At 36.7% G+C, this 23675-nt stretch overlaps 1 protein-coding gene across 1 annotated transcript; it reads left to right on the forward strand.

Moving 5' to 3' along the window:
* The first annotated feature begins 22009 nt into the window (after nucleotides 1-22009).
* Nucleotides 22010-22447, forward strand: LOC139841214 (zinc finger protein ZAT11-like). The gene has a single exon (XM_071831443.1). It carries the CDS (start codon nucleotides 22010-22012, stop codon nucleotides 22445-22447), a length of 438 nt encoding a protein of 145 aa, XP_071687544.1.
* The last annotated feature ends 1228 nt before the right edge of the window (nucleotides 22448-23675 follow it).

Below are 23675 nucleotides of genomic sequence, written 5' to 3' on the forward strand. Positions count from 1 at the left end.
ACGTTAAAACTTGTAAAAACTATATGATGACATATATATGGTTATATATATAGTTAACATGATATTATGATAAGTAAACATATCATTAAGTATATTAACACTGAACTACATATGTAAAAGCAAGACTACTAACTTAATGATTTTGAAACGAGACATATATGTAACGATTATCGTTGTAACGACATTTAATGTATATATATCATATTAAGAGATATTCATACATCATAATATCATGATAATATAATAATTTAAAATCTCATTTGATATTATAAACATTGGGTTAACAACACTTAACAAGATCGTTAACCTAAAGGTTTCAAAACAACACTTACATGTAACGACTAACGATGACTTAACGACTCAGATAAAATGTATATACATGTAATGTTTTAATATGTATTCATACACTTTTGAAAGACTTCAAGACACTTATCAAAATACTTCTACTTAACAAAAATGCTTACAATTACATCATCGTTCAGTTTCATCAACAATTCTACTCGTATGCACCCGTATTCGTACTCGTACAATACACAGCTTTTAGATGTATGTACTATTGGTATATACACTCCAATGATTAGCTCTTAGCAGTCCATGTGAGTCACCTAACACATATGGGAACCATCATTTGGCAACTAGCATGAAATATCTCATAAAATTACAAAAATATGAGTAATCATTCATGACTTATTTACATGAAAACAAATTTACATATCCTTTATATCTAATCCATACACCAACGACCAAAAACACCTACAAACACTTTCATTCTTCACTTTTCTTCATCTAATTGATCTCTCTCAAGTTCTATCTTCAAGTTCTAAGTGTTCTTCATAAATTCTACAAGTTCTAGTTTCATAAAATCAAGAATACTTCCAAGTTTGCTAGCTTACTTCCAATCTTGTAGAGTGATCATCCAACCTCAAGAAATCTTTCTTATTTACAGTAAGATATCTTTCTAATATAAGGTAATACTCATATTCAAACTTTGGTTCAATTTCTATAACTATAACAATCTTATTTCGAGTGATGATCTTACTTGAACTTGTTTTCGTGTCATGATTCTGCTTCAAGAATTTCGAGCCATCCAAGGATCCGTTGAAGCTTGATCCATTTTTCTCTTTTCCAGTAGGTTTATCCAAGGAACTTAAGGTAGTAATGATGTTCATAACATCATTCGATTCATACATGAAAAGCTATCATATTCGAAGTGGTAAACTTGTAATCACTAGAACATAGTTTAGTTAATTCTAAACTTGTTCACAAATAAAGTTAATCCTTCTAACTACACTTTTAAAATAAACTATACACATTTTATATATCTATATGATATGCTAACTTAATGATTTAAAACCCGGAAACACGATAAATACCATAAAACCGGATTTACGCCGTCGTAGTTACAACCGGGGGCTGTTTTGGTTTGGATAATTAAAAACTATGAAAAACTTTGATTTAAAAGCTATACTTCTGGGAAAATGATTTTTCTTATGAACATAAAATCATATCCAAAAATCATGGTTAAACTCAAAGTGAAAGTATGTTTTTCAAAACAGTCATCAAGATGTCGTTCTTTCGACGGAAATGACTACCTCTTTCAAAAACGACTTGTAACTTGTATTTTCAACTATAAACCTATACCTTTTCTGTTTAGTTTCATAAAGTCAAGTTCAATACGAAACGGTGGCCGCTTAAATCACTCAAAACGGATTAGAAACGAAGAAATGGCGAGCAAAACAAAATTGGTAAAAACTACTCATTTTAGCTACGTGAAAATTGGTAACAAATCTATTCCAACCATAACTTAATCAACTTGTATTGTATATTATGTAATCTTGAGATACCATAGACACGTATACAATGTTTCGACCTATCATGTCGACACATCTATATATATTTCGGAACAACCATGGACACTCTATATGTGAATGTTGGAGTTAGCTATACAGGGTTGAGGTTGATTCCAAAATATATATAGTTTGAGTTGTGATCAATACTGAGATATGTATACACTGGGTCGTGGATTGATTCAAGATATATATATTAATTTATTCATGTACGATCAATTGTGGACTTCTGACATCGGACCGCTAACTGGACAACTAAAAATCATCAACACGTAATAAAGAAAATATTGTGAATATATTTCTATTATATTTTGATATATGTATATATTGTTATAGGTTCGTGAATCAACCCGTGGCCAAGTCAAATTCTCGACGAAGTGATATTTGGTGAAAGTGAGTTATAGTCCCACTTTTAAAATCTAATATTTTTGGGATGAGAATACATGCAGGTTTTATAAATGATTTACAAAATAGACACAAGTACGTGAAACTACATTCTATGTTTGAATTATCGAAATCGAATATGCCCCTTTTTATTAAGTCTGGTAATCTAAGAATTAGGGAACAGACACCCTAATTGACGCGAATCCTAAAGATAGATCTATTGGGCCTAACAAACCCCATCCAAAGTACCAGATGCTTTAGTACTTCGAAATTTATAGCATATCCGAAGGGTGTCCCGGAATGATGGGGATATTCTTATATATGCATCTTGTTAATGTCTGTTACCAGGTGTTCATCATATGAATGATTTTTATCTCTATGTATGGGATGTGTATTGAAATATGAAATCTTGTGGTCTATTGTTACGATTTGATATATATAGGTTAAACCTATAACTCACCAACATTTTTGTTGACGTTTTAAGCATGTTTATTCTCAGGTGATTATTAAGAGCTTCCGCTGTCGCATACTTAAATAAGGACGAGATTTGGAGTCCATGCTTGTATGATATTGTGTAAAAACTGCATTCAAGAAACTTATTTTGTTGTAACATATTTGTATTGTAAACCATTATGTAATGGTCGTGTGTAAACAGGATATTTTAGATTATCATTATTTGATAATCTATGTAAAGCTTTTTAAACCTTTATTGATGAAATAAAGGTTATGGTTTGTTTTAAAATGAAAGCAGTCTTTGAAAAACGTCTATATAGAGGTCAAAACCTCGCAACGAAATCAATTAATATGGAACGTTTTTAATCAATAAGAACGGGACATTTCAGTTGGTATCCGAGCGTTGGTCTTAGAGAACCAGAATTTTGCATTAGTGTGTCTTATCGAGTTTGTTAGAATGCATTAGTGAGTCTAGACTTCGACCGTGTTTACTTGAAAAATGATTGCTTAACAAATTTTGTTGGAAACTATATATTTTTAACATGTGAATATTATGTGATATATTAATCTCTTAACGCGTTTGATATTATGTGATAGATGTCTACCTCTAGAACAAGTCCCACTGACTCACCTAATAATAATGAAGAGTCAAATGTAAATTGGAATGATTCGTGGACTGATTCACAAGTTCCCGAAGAGGAATCGGAAGAAGAGTCGGAACCGAAAGAAGAATCGGAACCGGAAGAAGAATCGGAACCGAAAGAAGAAATAGAACCAGTGGGGGAAATAATAAAACGGTTAAGTAGAAGAAAATCCTCAACCAACCGACCAAAGTTAATTATGGTCAATGGTGTTTCCGCCAAGGAAGCAAAGTATTGGGAGGATTACCAATTCTCCGGTGAATCGGATCCCGACAAGGATTCCGATGATGTTATAGAAATTACCCCGACACAATTTAATAAGGCAAAAGAGAACAATAAGGGAAAGGGCATAAAAATAGATAAATTTGATTCCAAACCCGATGAACTTTATATGTATCATCAACACTCGTATTTCTTAAGTTGTGACAATAACCCGGGAACCTCTAAACCACCAGGTTTTTCTAAACCAATGTGGAAAACGACAGCTCGTATTAGGGGAACATCATATATCCCAATAAACTTGGCAAAAAGAACCAAAACCGAAGAAGAAGAAACGGGCGAGTTGGAATAAGATAGTTGTATCCGTGTGGTGTAATATATGTAATATAGTGTGCTTATGCTTTATGATATATGTAAAAATTGCTTGTATTAATAAGTATTTTTTTATGAATCTAACTCTTGTCTATTTTACAGTATAAAAACACAAAATGGATAGACAACCTAATATTTTAAGAGACCTACCCGGAGACATGATTGATGAAATCTTGTCTAGAGTCGGTCAGAATTCCTCGGCACAACTATTTAAGGCGAGATCAGTTTGTAAGACATTCGAAGAACGTTCCAAGAATGCCTTGATTTATAAAAGGCTTTTGTTCGAAAGATGGGGGATATCACATTGGGAAATCCATAAGTTACGATGTGTTTACTTTGACGCATATATTGCGGGGAACCCAAATGCTATTTTACGCAACGGGTTAAGAAATTATTTTGACTCAATATATCCGAATATAGGACTTCGTGATTTAGAAAAAGCGGCTAACATGCAACATAAAGAAGCATGTTATGCTTACGGGTTAGTAATGTTCGCTTCTCACCAAAGTGAGAACAAGAACATCGGGCTACAACTATTAAACAAAACGTTCCGACAAGTGACGGAGTCGGTAATTGGGGTAAGAAATGAGGTTTTTAGGTTATTAAGAGACTGTTGGTCATTACGTAACCTTCATCCTTTTGACGACGTTACAACACATTGTCTTACTATCGGTCACAACGGTTATGTTCCACAAAACCAAGGATGGGAAGTGGTATTAGTAAAACCAGAATGCATGACTTGTTTCTGGACGTATGAATTACGTGTCTTTATTGCCTTTGCTGAACACCTTATTTATTAACTAGAATTATCTTCGCAACTACTTTGTATCAAAGTTTTATGTGCTATATTTCATGCTATATGTAAAAAAAAGCGGTATTGTAAGTTTGCAAGTTATTGTATAAAGGTTTGAATATGATTTTTTTTTTTTTTTTGTGATTAGTTTTTCATATAGAATTGTAGTAGTTGAAATGGTATGTTAGCTACTAAGTATGAACTTAACGGGTAGGTACTACCCGAATTAAAGAGTATAAAACGCTAATATGAAGAAAGAGCTTTTATAAATAAGTTCATATTACGCTACGAAATACTATTGACTACTCTTGATATTCTATATGATTAACTCGTTTCATTTGATTATTTTGAAGGAAATGGCACCGACTACTCGACACAACTTGAATATGAGCGAAGAGGAATTTCGTGCCTTTCTTGCTTCAAACATAGCCGCAGTACAGGCTGCGCTACATACCAACAATAACCTTGGATCTAGCAGTACAGAAAATCGTGTAGGATGCACCTACAAAGAATTCACTGCCTGCAAACCTTTGAAATTTGATGGAACCGAAGGACCGATCGGATTGAAACGGTGGACCGAGAAGGTGAATCGGTGTTTGCCATAAGTAAGTGTACTGAAGAGGACAAAGTGAAGTACGCTACGCATACCTTCACAGGTTCTGCGTTAACATGGTGGAATACCTATCTAGAGCAAGTGGGACAAGATGATGCTTACGCACTACCGTGGTCAGCATTCAAGCACTTGATGAATGAGAAATACCTTCCCAGAACCGAGGTCAATAAGCTCAAGACAGAACTTAGAGGGTTACGAACCCAAGGATTTGATATTACCACGTACAAAAGACGATTCACAGAATTATGCCTATTGTGTCCGGGAGCGTTCGAAGATGAGGAAGAGAAGATCGACGCGTTTATGAAAGGATTACTGAAAAGAATCCAAGAAGATATAAGTTCACACGAGCCCGCCTCCATACAACAGGCATGTAGAATGGCTCACAAACTAGTGAATCAGATTGAAGAAAGAATTAAAGAACAGACTGCTGAAGAGGCCAATGTGAAGCAAGTCAAAAGAAAGTGGGAGGAAAACAGTGATAAGAATCACCAATATAACAACAACAACAATTACAACAATAATCGCAACAACTATCCCAACAATCGCAACATCAATCGCAACTACAACAAACGGCCCAACAACAACAACAACAACAACAACAACAACAACAACAACAACAACAACAACAACAACAACAACAACAACAACAACAACAACAACAACAACAACCGCAACAACAACAACAACAATCAGAAGCAGCTATGCCAAAGGTGTGAAAAGTATCACTCGGGGTTCTGCACCAAATTTTGCAACAAGTGTAAAAGAAATGGTCATAGCGCGGCGAAGTGTGAGGTCTACGGACCAGGGGTTAACAGAACGAAAGGAACAAATGGTGTCGGAACGAGTAATGGCGAAGCAAGTAGTGTCGGAGCAAGTTATGCCAATGTATTTTGTTATAAATGTGGAAAACTGGGACACATTATTAGAAATTGCCCGAACCAGAAGAACACGAATGGACAAAGCCGCGGAAGAGTTTTCAATATTAATGCGGCAGAGGTACAGGAAGACCCAGAGCTTGTTACGGGTACGTTTCTTATTGACAATAAATCTGCTTACGTTTTATTTGATTCGGGTGCGGATAGAAGCTATATGAGTAGAGATTTTTGTGCTAAATTAAGTTGTCCATTGACGCCTTTGGATGGTAAATTTTTACTCGGATTAGCAAATGGTAAATTAATTTCAGCAGATAATATATGTCGGAATCGAGAAATTAAACTGGTTAGCGAAACATTTAAGATTGAGTTGATACCAGTAGAGTTAGGGAGTTTTGATGTGATAATCGGTATGGACTGGTTGAAAGAAGTGAAAGCAGAGATCGTTTGTTACAAAAATGCAATTCGTATTATACGAGAAAAAGGAAAACCCTTAATGGTGTACGGAGAAAAGGGCAACACTAAGCTACATCTTATTAGTAATTTGAAGGCACAAAAACTAATAAGAAAAGGTTGCTATGCTGTTCTAGCACACGTCGAGAAAGTACAAACTGAAGAAAATAGCATCAATGATGTTCCCGTCGCAAAAGAATTTCCCGATGTATTTCTGAAACAATTACTGGGATTACCCCCACATCGATCCTTGAATTTCAAATAGATCTTGTACCAGGAGCTGCACCAATAGCTCGTGCTCCTTACAGACTCGTACCCAGCGAGATGAAAGAACTGCAAAGTTAATTACAAGAACTTTTAGAGCGAGGTTTCATTCGACCAAGCACATCACCGTGGGGAGCTCCTTTTTTGTTTGTCAAGAAGAAAGATGGTACATTCAGGTTGTGTATCGACTACCGAGAGTTGAACAAACTTACCATCAAGAACCGCTACCCACTACCGAGAATCGACGACTTATTTGATCAACTACAAGGCTCGTCTGTTTATTCAAAGATTGACTTACGTTCCGGGTATCATCAAATGCGGGTGAAAGTAGATGATATTCCAAAGACTGCTTTCAGAACACGTTACGGTCATTACGAGTTTATGGTCATGCCGTTTGGTTTAACTAATGCACCAGCTGTGTTCATGGACCTTATGAACCGAGTGTGTGGACCATACCTTGACAAGTTTGTCATTGTTTTCATTGATGACATACTTATTTACTCAAAGAATGACCAAGAACACGGTGAACATTTGAGAAAGGTGTTAGAAGTATTGAGGAAGGAAGAATTGTACGCTAAGTTTTCAAAGTGTGCATTTTGGTTGGAAGAAGTTCAATTCCTCGGTCACATAGTGAACAAAGAAGGTATTAAGGTGGATCCGGCAAAGATAGAAACTGTTGAAAAGTGGGAAACCCCGAAAACTCCAAAACACATACGCCAGTTTTTAGGACTAGCTGGTTACTACAGAAGGTTCATCAAAGACTTTTCCAGAATAGCAAAACCCTTGACTGCATTAACACATAAAGGGAAGAAATTTGAATGGAAGGATGAACAAGAGAAAGTGTTTCAGTTATTGAAGAAAAAGCTAACTACGGCACCTATATTGTCATTGCCTGAAGGGAATGATGATTTTGTGATTTATTGTGATGCATCAAAGCAAGGTCTCGGTTGTGTATTAATGCAACTAACGAAGGTGATTGCTTATGCGTCTAGATAATTGAAGATTCACGAACAAAATTATACGACGCATGATTTGGAATTAGGCGCGGTTGTTTTTGCATTAAAGACTTGGAGGCACTACTTATATGGGGTCAAAAGTATTATATATACCGACCACAAAAGTCTTCAACACATATTTAATCAGAAACAACTAAATATGAGGCAGCGTAGGTGGATTGAATTGTTGAATGATTACGACTTTGAGATTCGTTACCACCCGGGGAAGGCAAATGTGGTAGCCAACGCCTTGAGCAGGAAGGACAGAGAACCCATTCGAGTAAAATCTATGAATATAATGATTCACAATAACCTTACTACTCAAATAAAGGAGGCGCAACAAGGAGTTTTAAAAGAGGGAAATTTAAAGGATGAGATACCCAAAGGATCGGAGAAGCATCTTAATATTCGGGAAGACGGAACCCAGTATAGAGCTGAAAGGATTTGGGTACCAAAATTTGGAGATATGAGAGAAATGGTACTTAGAGAAGCTCATAAAACCAGATACTCAATACATCCTGGAACGGGGAAGATGTACAAGGATCTCAAGAAACATTTTTGGTGGCCGGGTATGAAAGCCGATGTTGCTAAATACGTAGGAGAATGTTTGATGTGTTCTAAGGTCAAAGCTGAGCATCAGAAACCATCAGGTCTACTTCAACAACCCGAAATCCCGGAATGGAAATGGGAAAACATTACCATGGATTTCATCACTAAATTGCCAAGGACTGCAAGTGGTTTTGATACTATTTGGGTAATAGTTGATCGTCTCACTAAATCAGCACACTTCCTGCCAATAAGAGAAGATGACAAGATGGAGAAGTTAGCACGACTGTATTTGAAGGAAGTCATCTCCAGATATGGAATACCAATCTCTATTATCTCTAATAGGGATGGCAGATTTATTTCAAGATTCTGGCAGACATTACAGCAAGCATTAGGAACTCGCCTAGACATGAGTACTGCCTATCATCCACAAACTGATGGACAGAGCGAAAGGATGATACAAAAGCTTGAAGACATGCTACGAGCATGTGTTATTGATTTCGGAAACAGTTGGGATCGACATCTACCGTTAGCAGAATTTTCCTACAACAACAGCTACCATTCAAGCATTGAGATGGCGCCGTTTGAAGCACTTTATGGTAGAAAGTGCAGGTCTCCGATTTGTTAAAGTGAAGTGGGGGATAGACAGATTACGGGTCCGGAGATAATACAAGAAACTACCGAGAAGATCATCCAAATTCAACAACGGTTGAAAACCGCCCAAAGTCGACAAAAGAGCTACGCTGACATTAAAAGAAAAGATATAGAATTTGAAATTGGAGAGATGGTCATGCTTAAAGTTGCACCTTGCAAAGGTGTTGTTCGATTTGGTAAACGAGGGAAATTAAATCTAAGGTATATCGGACCATTCAAGATTATTGATCGTGTCGGACCAGTAGCTTACCGACTTGAGTTACCTCAACAACTCGTGGCTGTACATAACACTTTCCATGTCTCAAATTTGAAGAAATGTTTTGCTAAAGAAGATCTCACTATTCCGTTAGATTAAATCTAAATCAACGAAAAACTTCAATTCATCGAAAATGGATCGTGAGGTTAAAAGACTTAAGCAAAACAAGATACCAATTGTTAAGGTTCGATGGAATGCTCGTAGAGGACCTGAGTTCACCTGGGAATGAGAAGATTAGATGAAGAAGAAATACCCGCATTTATTTCCAGAAGATACGTCAACACCTCCAAATGCTTAAAATTTCGGGACAAAATTTATTTAACGGGTAGGTACTGTAGTGACCCGAACTTTTCCATGTTTATAGATATATATTAAATGAAATTGTTATTTACATGATTAAGTGTTTCCAACATGTTAAGCAATCAAACTTGTTAAGACTTGATTAATTGAAATAGGTTTCATATAGACAATTGACCACCCAAGTTGACCGGTGATTCACGAACGTTAAAACTTGTAAAAACTATATGATGACATATATATGGTTATATATATCGTTAACATGATATTATGATAAGTAAACATATCATTAAGTATATTAACACTGAACTACATATGTAAAAGCAAGACTACTAACTTAATGATTTTGAAACGAGACATATATGTAACGATTATCGTTGTAACGACATTTAATGTATATATATCATATTAAGAGATATTCATACATCATAATATCATGATAATATAATAATTTAAAATCTCATTTGATATTATAAACATTGGGCTAACAACATTTAACAAGATCGTTAACCTACAGGTTTCAAAACAACACTTACATGTAACGACTAACGATGACTTAACGACTCAGTTAAAATGTATATACATGTAGTGTTTTAATATGTATTCATACACTTTTTAAAGACTTCAATACACTTATCAAAATACTTCTACTTAACAAAAATGCTTACAATTACATCCTCGTTCAGTTTCATCAACAATTCTACTCAGATGCACCCGTATTCGTACTCGTACAATACATAGCTTTTAGATGTATGTACTATTGGTATATACACTCCAATGATCAGCTCTTAGCAGCCCATTTGAGTCACCTAACACATGTGAGAACCATAATTTGGCAACTAGCATGAAATATCTCATAAAATTACAAAAATATGAGTAATCATTCATGACTTATTTACATGAAAACAAAATTACATATCCTTTATATCTAATCCATACACCAACGACCAAAAACACCTACAAACACTTTAATTCTTCAATTTTCTTCATTTAATTAATTTCTCTCAAGTTCTATCTTCAAGTTCTAAGTGTTATTCATAAATTCTACAAGTTCTAGTTTCATAAAATCAAGAATACTTCCAAGTTTGCTAGCTTACTTCCAATCTTGTAGAGTGATCATCCAACCTCGAGAAATCTTTATTATTTATAGTAATATATCTTTCTAATATAAGGTAATACTCATATTCAAACTTTGGTTCAATTTCTATAACTATAACAATCTTATTTCGAGTGATGATCTTACTTGAACTTGTTTTCGTGTCATGATTCTGCTTCAAGAATTTCGAGCCATCCAAGGATCCGTTGAAGCTAGATCCATTTTTCTCTTTTCCAGTAGGTTTATCCAAGGAACTTAACGTAGTAATGATATTCATAACATCATTCGATTCATAAATGAAAGTTATCATATTCGAAGTGGTAAACTTGTAATCACTAGAACATAGTTTAGTTAATTCTAAACTTGTTCGCAAATAAAGTTAATCCTTCTAACTACACTTTTAAAATAAACTATACACATGTTCTATATCTATATGATATGCTAACTTAATGATTTAAAACCCGGAAACACGGTAAACACCATAAAACCGGATTTACGCCGTCGTAGTTACAACCGGGGGCTGTTTTGGTTTGGATAATTAAAAACTATGAAAAACTTTGATTTAAAAGCTATAATTCTGGGAAAATGATTTTTCTTATGAACATGAAACCATATCCAAAAATCATGGTTAAACTCAAAGTGAAAGTATGTTTTTCAAAACAGTCATCAAGATGTCGTTCTTTCGACGGAAATGACTACCTCTTTCAAAAATGACTTGTAACTTGTATTTTCGACTATAAACCTATACCTTTTATGTTTAGTTTCATAAAGTCAAGTTCAATACGAAACCGTGACCGCTTAAATCACTCAAAACGGATTAGAAACGAAGAAATGGCGAGCAAAACAAAATTGGTAAAAACTACTCATTTTAGCTACGTGAAAATTGGTAACAAATCTATTCAAACCATAACTTAATCAACTTGTATTGTATATTATGTAATCTTGAGATACCATAGACAAATATACAATGTTTCGACCTATCATGTCGACACATCTATATATATTTCGGAACAACCATAGACACTCTATATGTGAATGTTGGAGTTAGCTATACAGGGTTGAGGTTGATTCCAAAATATATATAGTTTGAGTTGTGATCAATACTGAGATATGTATACACTGGGTCGTGGATTGATTTAAGATATATATATTAATTTATTCATGTACGATCAATTGTGGACTTCTAACATCGGACCGCTAACTGGACAACTAAAAATCATCAACACGTAATAAAGAAAATATTGTGAATATATTTCTATTATATTTTGATATATGTATATATTGTTATAGGTTCGTGAATCAACCCGTGGCCAAGTCAAATTTTCGACGAAGTGATATTTGGTGAAAGTGAGTTATAGTCCCACTTTTAAAATCTAATATTTTTGGGATGAGAATACATGCAGGTTTTATAAATGATTTACAAAATAGACACAAGTACGTGAAACTACATTCTATAGTTGAATTATCGAAATCGAATATGCCCCTTTTTATTAAGTCTGGTAATCTAAGAATTAGGGAACAGACACCCTAATTGACGCGAATCCTAAAGATAGATCTATTGGGCCTAACAAACCCCATCCAAAGTACCGGATGCTTTAGTACTTCGAAATTTATATCATATCCGAAGGGTTTCCCGGAATGATGGGGATATTCTTATATATGCATCTTGTTAATGTCGGTTACCAGGTGTTCACCATATGAATGATTTTTATCTCTATGTATGGGATGTATATTGAAATATGAAATCTTGTGGTCTATTGTTACGATTTGATATATATAGGTTAAACCTATAACTCACCAACATTTTTGTTGACGTTTAAAGCATGTTTATTCTCAGGTGAATATTAAGAGCTTCCGCTATCGCATACTTAAATAAGGACAAGATTTGGAGTCCATGCTTGTATGATATTGTGTAAAAACCGCATTCAAGAAACGTCTTTCGTTGTAACATATTTGTATTGTAAACCATTATGTAATAGTCGTGTGTAAACAGGATATTTTAGATTATCATTATGTGATAATCTACGTAAAGCTTTTTAAATCTTTATTGATGAAATAAAGGTTATGGTTTGTTTTAAAATGAATGCAGTCTTTGAAAAATGTCTCATATAGAGGTTAAAACCTCACAACGAAATCAATTAATATGGAACGTTTTTAATCAATAAGAACGGGACATTTCATTTTATAGTGCTACCGGCTCGTGGTTCACACTCGATGCTACCGGCTCGTGGTTCACATCTTAGTTTATAGTGCTACCGGCTCGTGGTTCACACTCGATGCTACCGGCTCGTGGTTCACATCTTAGTTTATAGTGCTACCGGCTCGTGGTTCACACTCGATGCTACCGGCTCGTGGTTCACATATTAGTTTATAGTGCTACCGGCCCGTGGTTCACACTCGATGCTACCGGCTCGATGGTTCATGCCATAACACCCACAAATAAACACGCCATATACACATACGTATAATTACTCCACTCACCTCGATTACATGAAGAGCCAATCCCGCTTGAGCTCCTAATCGTCCAAAAGTTAATCACCTAAGAGATTCACAACAAATAAGCTTTACACCTAAGCTTTTACTCAAATCACCATAAGTGCAATTTCCGACCATTTACACATGCACTAACTTTGACTAAGTCAAAACTCACCCGAACTTCTCATAATCACAATCAACTTGTGATTATGTTCCAATAACACATTTTACAAAAGAATTGATCAACCATTCCCCCATTTGGACTCACGACCCGCCCAAATTGCCATAAAGTGCAATTTACACCTTTTTGCACTTTTAACGATATCCGAGGGTCCAAAATTAACAAGGCTTGCCCGTTTTCCCTAAATACCCTAAGACATCACAATTAGCCTTTAAACACTCTCTAGCTCGAGTTTTGCACCGAAAACCCATTTCGACCCTTAACAAAGTCAATTTCCAACGTTTGCTAGTTTTGATGATAAAACACTTTTAATTCAAGTTTATACTCTTAACTTAACCCTTTTAGGTTTATAAACCTTACAAAATCGACAACCGATCCAAGATCACTAACGAACCCTATTTTTGACTTATTTCAAAAGTAGTCAACCAAATATACTCAAATGGTTTCCAACACTCCTATAATCACTAACACTAGTGATTATACACTATTTACGAGCTCTAAGCAAGGCTAAGTCGTTCACCAACCCAAAACCAATAAACCCGATTACTAGTTTAAATCTTCCATTAATGACTAAACGGGTTATCCCAAGAACATACAAGTTTAAACCTCAAATTGATTATCAAATCAAACAATAAAAGCTCGGAGTTAGAACTTACCAACACTACCACAACGTAGCCGTGAACGAGGAGAACAACTTTAACTCTCGCGACCCGACCCGAATCACACTTCTTCTTCTCCAAATCCCCAACTCTCTCTACCTCCTCTCTCTCACTCTAGGGTTTGGTTGGGAGTGTTTGTGGGTGAAAATGAGGATAAGGGTGAGTTTAGATCAGTTTTGATTGTCCAAATGACCCCCAAGTGAAAAGACCCAAATACCCTCTTTTAAAAGCTTCAAAATGTCGCAGCTGGCCCGTCAGGCCTTTTGGACGGCGTCCAAAAAGCTTGGACGGCGTCCAGATTAACTGACTCAGTTTTCTGAACTTGTTTTGGTCATAACTTTCAAACCGTAACTTCGTTTTCGATGAATCAAATATCGTTGGAAACGTAATGAGATTTACTATCCAATGGTAAGATTTTAGAACCTAAACTCCAATTTTATTTGGGATCCAAATATACGCTTACATGCCTCGTATTTCGAATGACGTTCGAAATAACGCGTAACTGAAAAACAGGGTGTTACAACTCTCCCCCACTTAAATTGGATCACGTCCTCGTGATCCGCACCAACACTAGAAGTTAAGCACTTCTCCCTCGAACATTTCCGCTTCCAACGAGAAGTCACACACGTAGTAATCACGAACCCGAATTCTCGCTTCGTGAACTGACTCAACATTTAACAACAATATCGGGTAATCAACCCTCGAGTCAAAACAACTGCAACCGTTTGCTCCTACGCCGAGTATCCAAACTCGTACCATACACTTCACAATCGTCTTAAAAGTAGATCATTTCACCGACAACCATCGTCGTCGTGCCTTTCAATCCTACGAAATACAACCAAGCCCGACATCCATAACATCTTTCGTGAACTCTAAGATCTCACCACACGCTAATAATCACTAGCGCGCATTACTGCAACAAACGGTATCTCATACACTCAATGTTCAGAATTCCCACTTAGGAAAAATACGGGAAACACCATTATCCCTTCAAATAATCTCGGCTACAATTTGTAACAAGCTATATCCATAACTATATCACCCAACGCGATCTACTAAATCCACCATGTCATGAACCATGTCTTGCATTAATCCCAATCGAGAAGGATTCATGCTTCCTTGAAACTCCGTGCTCCATCGGTTCATAAACGTACTACTCAATCGGTCATTCATGAACATTCTCTGGACCGAGAACCAACTTCCTCCGGCTCCACAACTGGGTCATTCCTTCAACGAAGAAATTTCAGTAACCCCAAAATAATCACTTAGGAGCACCACTTTCCCACCAATCGATCCGCACACGACCATCCGTCACTGGATTAATCCAGGACGACAATAATACACCACGAGTTAGACGAAACATCAACACCCGACACAAGGTTTCTCCCTTAAACCCTACAACACATCCATACACTATGGCTTCCTAGTACTATCATGGAAACTATTCGTGTACTAGAATCCCGTCAGTAGCGAATTATCAACATAACAATTCGCAATTCGCCACACGACCCACAAAATATTCACCAACGCCGGGTGAATCCTCCTACCTAAACCGTCCATTGAGGATGGCTTCGACATTTCGATACAACGAACAGGTCACATCACTAGGGAAAACACTGTCGCAAACAAACAACATCCGCATGTCTCGATGTGAGACATTCAGAATCGACACTTTCCTCTTCACAATCATCCGTAAATTGGAATAATCCACTGACAATCTCCAAGATTGTGTTTCCCGACAGGGAAAATACGATATTCGCCACGATATAGAACTCGTTCTCATTCAATTATACTGTCCGGGTTTCACGACAACCCAGATTTTTCAATACAAGAGCACTCGCAACGACAACTTCATTCTCCCACTCCGGGATCTCAAACTTCACATTTGGTCTCGTACCGCACATTGGTACTACACGACCACCTTACATAGGAAGCCTTACACTTCCTTCGATCCCATCTTCACAATCTTCACTCATAACATTCCAGAGTTGTAACTCACAATCGTAAAGCACGATCTCGAGTTGACATTAGCAACCCGTCACTCTTCCTTGTTAGGGACTCCGAATACCTATTGAGGCTTAGCACGGTACACTCTGACACTTTGCTATATATAACACCACTGGAGCTTCCTCGGGCGGCAGTAAAAACTCCCCCACTTAGAATTTGGCTCCACATTCTCACCGCTAAGATGATAACATCCTGAGGAATTAGCATTCCACGAAACACATGACCATTCTCGTCACTGGTCATACACTCCAAATCACCACGAATTCAATTCGGGCTCTCAGAGCCGACATACACATTCGCTTGAAGTGACGTACACGCGATAACATCGCATCCTCATACCATAAATACAATTAATAGTCCTTCATCGTTCGCAAAGCGAACTCCATCAAAGTGTCACATACGCCTCTACGACTAGGCATATGTCACTCCACTTAACCAGTCGTGCATCTCATTTGAGATCACCCGCCCTTCCACGCAACAAACCTTTATTGACAATTGCTCACTCTCATGGAGAAGAGTGACCAATTCCGACACCCTAATTGTGTCCACCACAATATCAACACTTCATCATACCCTTCGGACTAACCGACCATTAAGTCCGTCACCGGCTCACAGGTCATCTTTACCCGTCTATCACTTAAGAGCAACAAGATTCGCTCACCCGTCACTTCATAAGAAGTATTCATCACAATGCTCTTAAACTTCGACTTTCGCAACGTTGAATTACTATCACCCGTCGATCACTATTATAATCTCCGATGCTTCCAAGGGTATCTCACGGGCACCCTAAGCACAATGTGATCACACCACTACTTGAGTTGAACATTACACTAGCAGGTATAAAAGGGCACCTGACGCAGTGTCATGCAGACTCCCACCATAATCAATCGAATTTTAGAAAATCGTTCTTTAGGTTCCATACACCCGATGTCACCCATCTCTCTATAATAATGACTCGAAGTCATACCTACCCGATAACCTTACGGTTTATTGTCTTATCGAAAGTTCCAAGCGATCACACGCTACCCGCAATTTTTTTACAAGGCCAAACGATATGGCCTAATGAGGCTCTTCATCTAACACTAAGGAGATGCTCAGGAACACCAAGTCTTTCACCCTTCTACATCTCGATAAAACCACTACTATAAGGGATATTCCATTAGGAATGTTACCTTATAATCCATAACATGCTAACGAAATCATCGTTATACGGGTCCCACTCCCATGAGTTTAACGACCCGAAGACTCCTCGATTCGCCAATTCCAAGGCGACTCACAACTAGAATCCTAACACGATTCTCTAACCACACACTCTACCGAGTGTAAATCAAACTATAATCATTAGACTTGTCGCATTCCATTACAGAATTCAAGTCCTCGTCGCACACACGCAAGTGTAAATCGGTCATCCTAGTTACGATGGGTAACTAAAACCAATAACAATCTCAACAGTGCACCCACTACTTAGGGTGACTAAACACGCACCAAACTCGTGTGTTGGCTCGCTCACTTAACTAACCGAATCCATCGTACACTTCCCGACTCACAAAGAACCTGATGTGATAACAAGCACATCACCCGAGACCACTATAAACTAGGAACCAATAAAAGATTCCTAACTCGTCCCGTTCTACCCCAACCATGCCACGTTTCCTTCGTTCGGTACTTGTCATGTCATGCTTAGTGTCAAGATACCCGGTTGTAATAATGGTGATCGGTCACTATTACAAATGCGTACCTTACCATTTCCACATGGTCATGCAAAGTACTTTACCCGGACTGACGCAACATTCACACAAAATAACACGCGATAACTCCTAGTACCCAAATGACCCAAGTCCTTACCGTGAACTCGACCACTCAAACTGCCAACCTGCAAATCTCTCCAATAGATTCGTCCCTAGGACACCGCACTAAAAGATACCTGTATATATACACCAATATACAATAATAATAAACGTACACAAGTACACCACAACAACAAGTCAACCTACAACCTAGGTGACTATCACTAAAACAACGTCCAAGTTCGCCTACTTACGTTAGGCACTCGCAATCTAAGGCACTAATTTACACATGAAATAAGGCCCCACGTAAACACACTTTTGACAAACGCAAGTCCTAGTTAGTCACCTACTCTAAGGCACTAACAAATCTCAATCCGACCCGTAATCCTACAAGTCCCGCAAATAACGCACAACGACCAATAAGTCTAAGACTAGGCACCTATTCCAAGGTCACCTAATTCCATTAGACAATGCTCTGATACCACTTGTAACGACCCAACTTCGTTTTACTAAAAACACGCCTTAAAAAAATTGAACCTGTTGGACGGCGTCCAGATTCCTGAACGGCGTCCAGTACTGAAGTCTTGGACGGCGTCCAACACTTTAGGACGGCGTCCAAATGAACTAACGGGGACTATTCAGTTTTTAATAACACGCGAGCGGAAAACCCGCTTCCGGACACTTTTAAACGAAACAACTTTCACAACATATCATATTAAGTAAAACTAAGAGATTTCCACAATAAAAATAAGTTTTACAACACCGGGCCCACATTGACCCATTTTACAAATAAAATAGCAATTTCGACCCATTTATATTTTTAGACGGATTAGGACTCTACAACCCAACCCGATACCAAGAGCATAATCCCGGGGACTACCAAATCCCCAATCCACGTCCGTATATCCAAAAGCTACCCCATCAAGCCCAAGCGCTCCTAAGCATCTAGTATAACAACTAGTTGGCTTCATAATCAAAATACCTGTAAAAAGGTAAATAACGAGAGGGGTAAGCTAAAAGCTCAGTGAATGCAATAATTATACATATACATATATGACCCATCTATTTGCAATCACCTCCACCAAATACCTCATACGAACTTGTAACTCAAATAGCATGTCATCATACCCGTAATACTAACAGGTCGTACATTATCACAAAACCGCATTAGCATACAGTCAACTCAATATATATAATATGCTAAACAATCAACAATCTCAATATGGTTAACCATAAACGCTATGGTGCTACCGGCTCGTGGTTCACACCATACGCAATTGAGTCATACTCTTTTATAGTGCTACCGGCTCGTGGTTCACATTCGATGCTACCGGCTCGTGGTTCACATCTTAGTTTATAGTGCTACCGGCTCGTGGTTCACACTCGATGCTACCGGCTCGTGGTTCACATCTTAGTTTATAGTGCTACCGGCTCGTGGTTCACACTCGATGCTACCGGCTCGTGGTTCACATCTTAGTTTATAGTGCTACATGCTCGTGGTTCACACTCGATGCTACCGGCTCATGGTTCACATCTTATCGCACACATGTTATGGCACTACCGGCTCGATGGTTCATGCCATAACACCCACAAATAAACACGCCATATACACATACGTATAATTACTCCACTCACCTCGATTACATGAAGAGCCAATCCCGCTTGAGCTCCTAATTGTCCAAAAGTTAATCACCTAAGAGATTCACAACAAATAAGCTTTACACCTAAGCTTATACTCAAATCATCATAAGTGCAATTTCCGACCATTTACACATGCACTAACTTTGACTAAGTCAAAACTCACCCGAACTTCTCATAATCACAATCAACTTGTGATTATGTTCCAATAACACATTTTACAAAAGAATTGATCAACCATTCCCCCATTTGGACTCACGACCCGCCCAAATTGCCATAAAGTGCAATTTACACCTTTTTGCACTTTTAACGATATCCGAGGGTCCAAAATTAACAAGGCTTGCCCGTTTTCACTAAATGCCCTAAGACATCACAATTAGCCTTTAAACAGTCTCTAGCTCGAGTTTTGCACCAAAAACCCATTTCGACCCTTAACAAAGTCAATTTCCAACGTTTGCTAGTTTTGACGCCAAAACACTTTTAATTCAAGTTTATACTCTTAACTTAACCCTTTTAGGTTTATAAACCTTACAAAATCGACAACCGATCCAAGATCACTAACGAACCCTAATTTTGACTTATTTCAAAAGTAGTCAACCAAATATACTCAAATGGTTTCCAACACTCCCATAATCACTAACACTAGTGATTATACACTATTTACGAGCTCTAAGCAAGGCTAAGTCGTTCACCAACCCAATACCCGCAATCATCAACAATAAACCCGATTACTAGTTCAAATCTTCCATTATTGACTAAATGGGTTATCCCAAGAACATACAAGTTTAAACCCCAAATTGATTATCAAATCAAACAATAAAAACTCGGAGTTAGAACTTACCAACACTACCACAACGTAGCCGTGAACGAGGAGAACAACTTTAACTCTCGCGACCAGACCCGAATCACACTTCTTCTTCTCCAAATCCCCAACTCTCTCTCTAGAACCTCCTCTCTCTCACTCTAGGGTTTGGTTGGGAGAGTTTGTGGGTGAAAATGAGGATAAGGGTGAGTTTAGATCAGTTTTGATGGCCCAAACGACCCCCAAGTGAAAAGACCCAAATACCCTCTTTTAAAAGCTTCAAAATGTCACAGCTGGCCCGTCAGGCCTTTTGGACGGCGTCCAAAAAGCTTGGACGGCGTCCAGATTAACTGACTCAGTTTTCTGAACTTGTTTTGGTCGTAACTTTCAAACCGTAACTCCGTTTTCGATGAATCAAATATCGTTGGAAACGTAATGAGATTTACTATCCAATGGTAAGGTTTTAGAACCTCAAATCCAAATTTATTTGGGATCCAAATGTACGCTTACATGCCTCGTATTTCGAATGACGTTCGAAATAACGCGTAACTGAAAAACAGGGTGTTACAGTTCACGAACATTATAGATGAGATGAAAATATGAACATTTAGTAGAGACACTTTGTGATAAATGTTTTTATTTTGAGCGTATTTTGAGGTTTTAGCTATTGGGGTTTAGATATTAGGATTTAGATATTAGGGTTTATAGGGTTTAGATATTAGGGTTTAGAAATTTAGGGTTTTGGGTTTAGATTGAGTTTTTAACACGAACAGTTTAGAGTTTAGGGTTTAGGGTTTGGTGTTTTGGGTTTATGGAATAAACCCAAAACACCAAACCCTAAACCCTAAACCCTAAACTCTAAATCGGACTAAATTTTACTTCACAAAACATGGAAAAAAAAACGTTCATATTCTTCACGAACAATATTATCTTGAATGTCATTTTTGTCGGTCGTTTTCCCGCCTAAATAATAAAATTCACCACGAAGTGTCTCTTCTAAATGTTCATATTTTCGTGTGATCTTGATGCCGGAAAAAAAAAATTCAAAAAAAACGAAAAAAGAAAAAAAACATTTTGCTTCCCCCCGCTTCCCCCCGATTGGTTACTTCTCCATTGATCCTGCCCCTATATATATATATATATATATATATATATATATATATATATATATATATATATATATATATATATATATATATATATATATATATATATATATATATATATATATATATATATATATATATATATAAATTCAATAAGTTACAATGCGTGTAAATGTGTCATTCGATCGATGAACTTAGTTAAAACCAAGTAAGCTAAATTAACATATATTGAGGTAAACATATCTACATATCTACATCTACATATTAGATAATAATTAAGTATTAATAAATATTATTGTTAAAAAATCAAATTCATTCATAATGATTTTTTATAATGAAACACGACTCTATTAAAAATGACAAATTTGCTACCTTATCTATAACGCGTTTACACGTTAACTCCCCGGCCACTCTTTCTTTCTTAACCAACAAGACACTCTCACACAGTCACACGCATACATAACGCCACTCCATTAGTCGTCGTTATCCTCATCTATATCTATATATATATCCATTCACACTTTATAACCACTCCACAACAAAACATAAATACATTCCAAAAAAACATCCTTAAATTTTCTGACATATTTTGAGGTACCATGACAGTGAAGAGATTGTTAAACAGTGATACTGAAATCGAGACCATGGCAATGGCCAACTGCGTAATGATATTATCTCGTGTTGGTAAATCAAGTAATACAATTTCAAAACGAGACCGATTATTTCATTGCAAGACGTGTAACAGGCCATTTCAGTCGTTTCAAGAACTTGGTGGTCGTTGTGCTAGTCATAAACGACCAAAAATAAATGATTATGTAAGTTTATCACCAGCAAAACCTAAAACGCACGAGTGTTCGATTTGTGGACAAGAGTTTGCTATAGGACAAGCGTTAGGTGGTCATATGAGACGACATCGCGATGATGTAACGAAAAAGGTGGAAGTGAATAAGGGAAGTGAAAGAAGTTTGTTTTTGGATTTAGATTTGAATTTGACGCCTAATGAGAATGGCTTGAAGTTGTGGCCGATTATTACTTAGTTTTGTTAGGTTTTTTACTCTTAATTTGTTCGTATATAATAGAATAATAGATAGATAGATAGATAGATAGATAGATAAATAGATAGATAGATGGATGGATTATCAGCGTTTGAGTTACAAATATTTTATAATAATACTATATACAGTATAGAGTTATAATATCTTGTATCAATATTTCATTTTGTTTTTGCTGTGACCAACTTCATATTATACTAAGAATTAAGATTTGATACACAAATTGGTTAATCAAAAGAAACCATGTTTTGTAAAACAAATAGTTGGAGAGATTTGATGCATAGTACAATATGGTGGTGGGATATGTATTAAACTAGATAGATGGATCCATAAGCATATTACAAAACGCACATCCATATTTGCCTATAGATAAACGTAACAGAAAAAGATATTCATAATGCGGTGTGAGATTGTGGTAACGATAAATTTCCAGGACCGGAAACCTTTTACCTTTTTATGCATAAAAAGGTATTGGGAGGTTATGAAGGATGATTTGCGTTTATCCATATTGGAGGCTTTTGATTCGAACAGATTACCAAGGGGTGTGCGTCGGCTTTCCTTGCTCTAATTCCGAAAGTTGCCAATCCATCGTGTATTAAGGACTATCTGCCAATATCTATAATAAGCGTTCAATACAAGATTATTACAAAGATCTTAACAAATAGATTGGCGATGGTTATCGATAAGATTATATCTCAAGAACAACCCGCTTATATTGCCCCAAAACCTACATATTTTGTCCTAAAACCTTCAAATTTTTCCCAAAATTCTCTAATTTATGGCTCAAAACTTTCAAATTTTGCCCCAAAAACCTCCATAATTTGCCTAAAAATCTCAATTTTTTGCCTCAAAACCTCCATATTTTGCCCAGAAAATTACTACGGTTTTTAAATTTTGTTTGCCTCCGGTAAAAAAAATTCTAGTTCTGCCACTGCTATTCACCCCGAAGATGGAAGTAGATTATTCACAAGTTCACAACAGTTGCATTGTATCATTGGGTTCAAACTGGGCTTCAATTTCATAATCACAAGTTAAAATTAATTTTAATAATAATCACAGTATTTTAGGTATTATTTATTTTTAAGATCAAAATTACGAGTGATAATATACGTTTATAATATATATATGTCAAGAAGGTACTTAATTCAATTAAATTTACAACATGACCTATTTTAGTTGTACTTGTATTTATTATTAACAAATGTAGTCTTAA

The sequence above is a fragment of the Rutidosis leptorrhynchoides genome, chromosome 4, assembly GCF_046630445.1.
Source record: "Rutidosis leptorrhynchoides isolate AG116_Rl617_1_P2 chromosome 4, CSIRO_AGI_Rlap_v1, whole genome shotgun sequence".
Taxonomy (NCBI): Eukaryota; Viridiplantae; Streptophyta; class Magnoliopsida; order Asterales; family Asteraceae; genus Rutidosis; species Rutidosis leptorrhynchoides.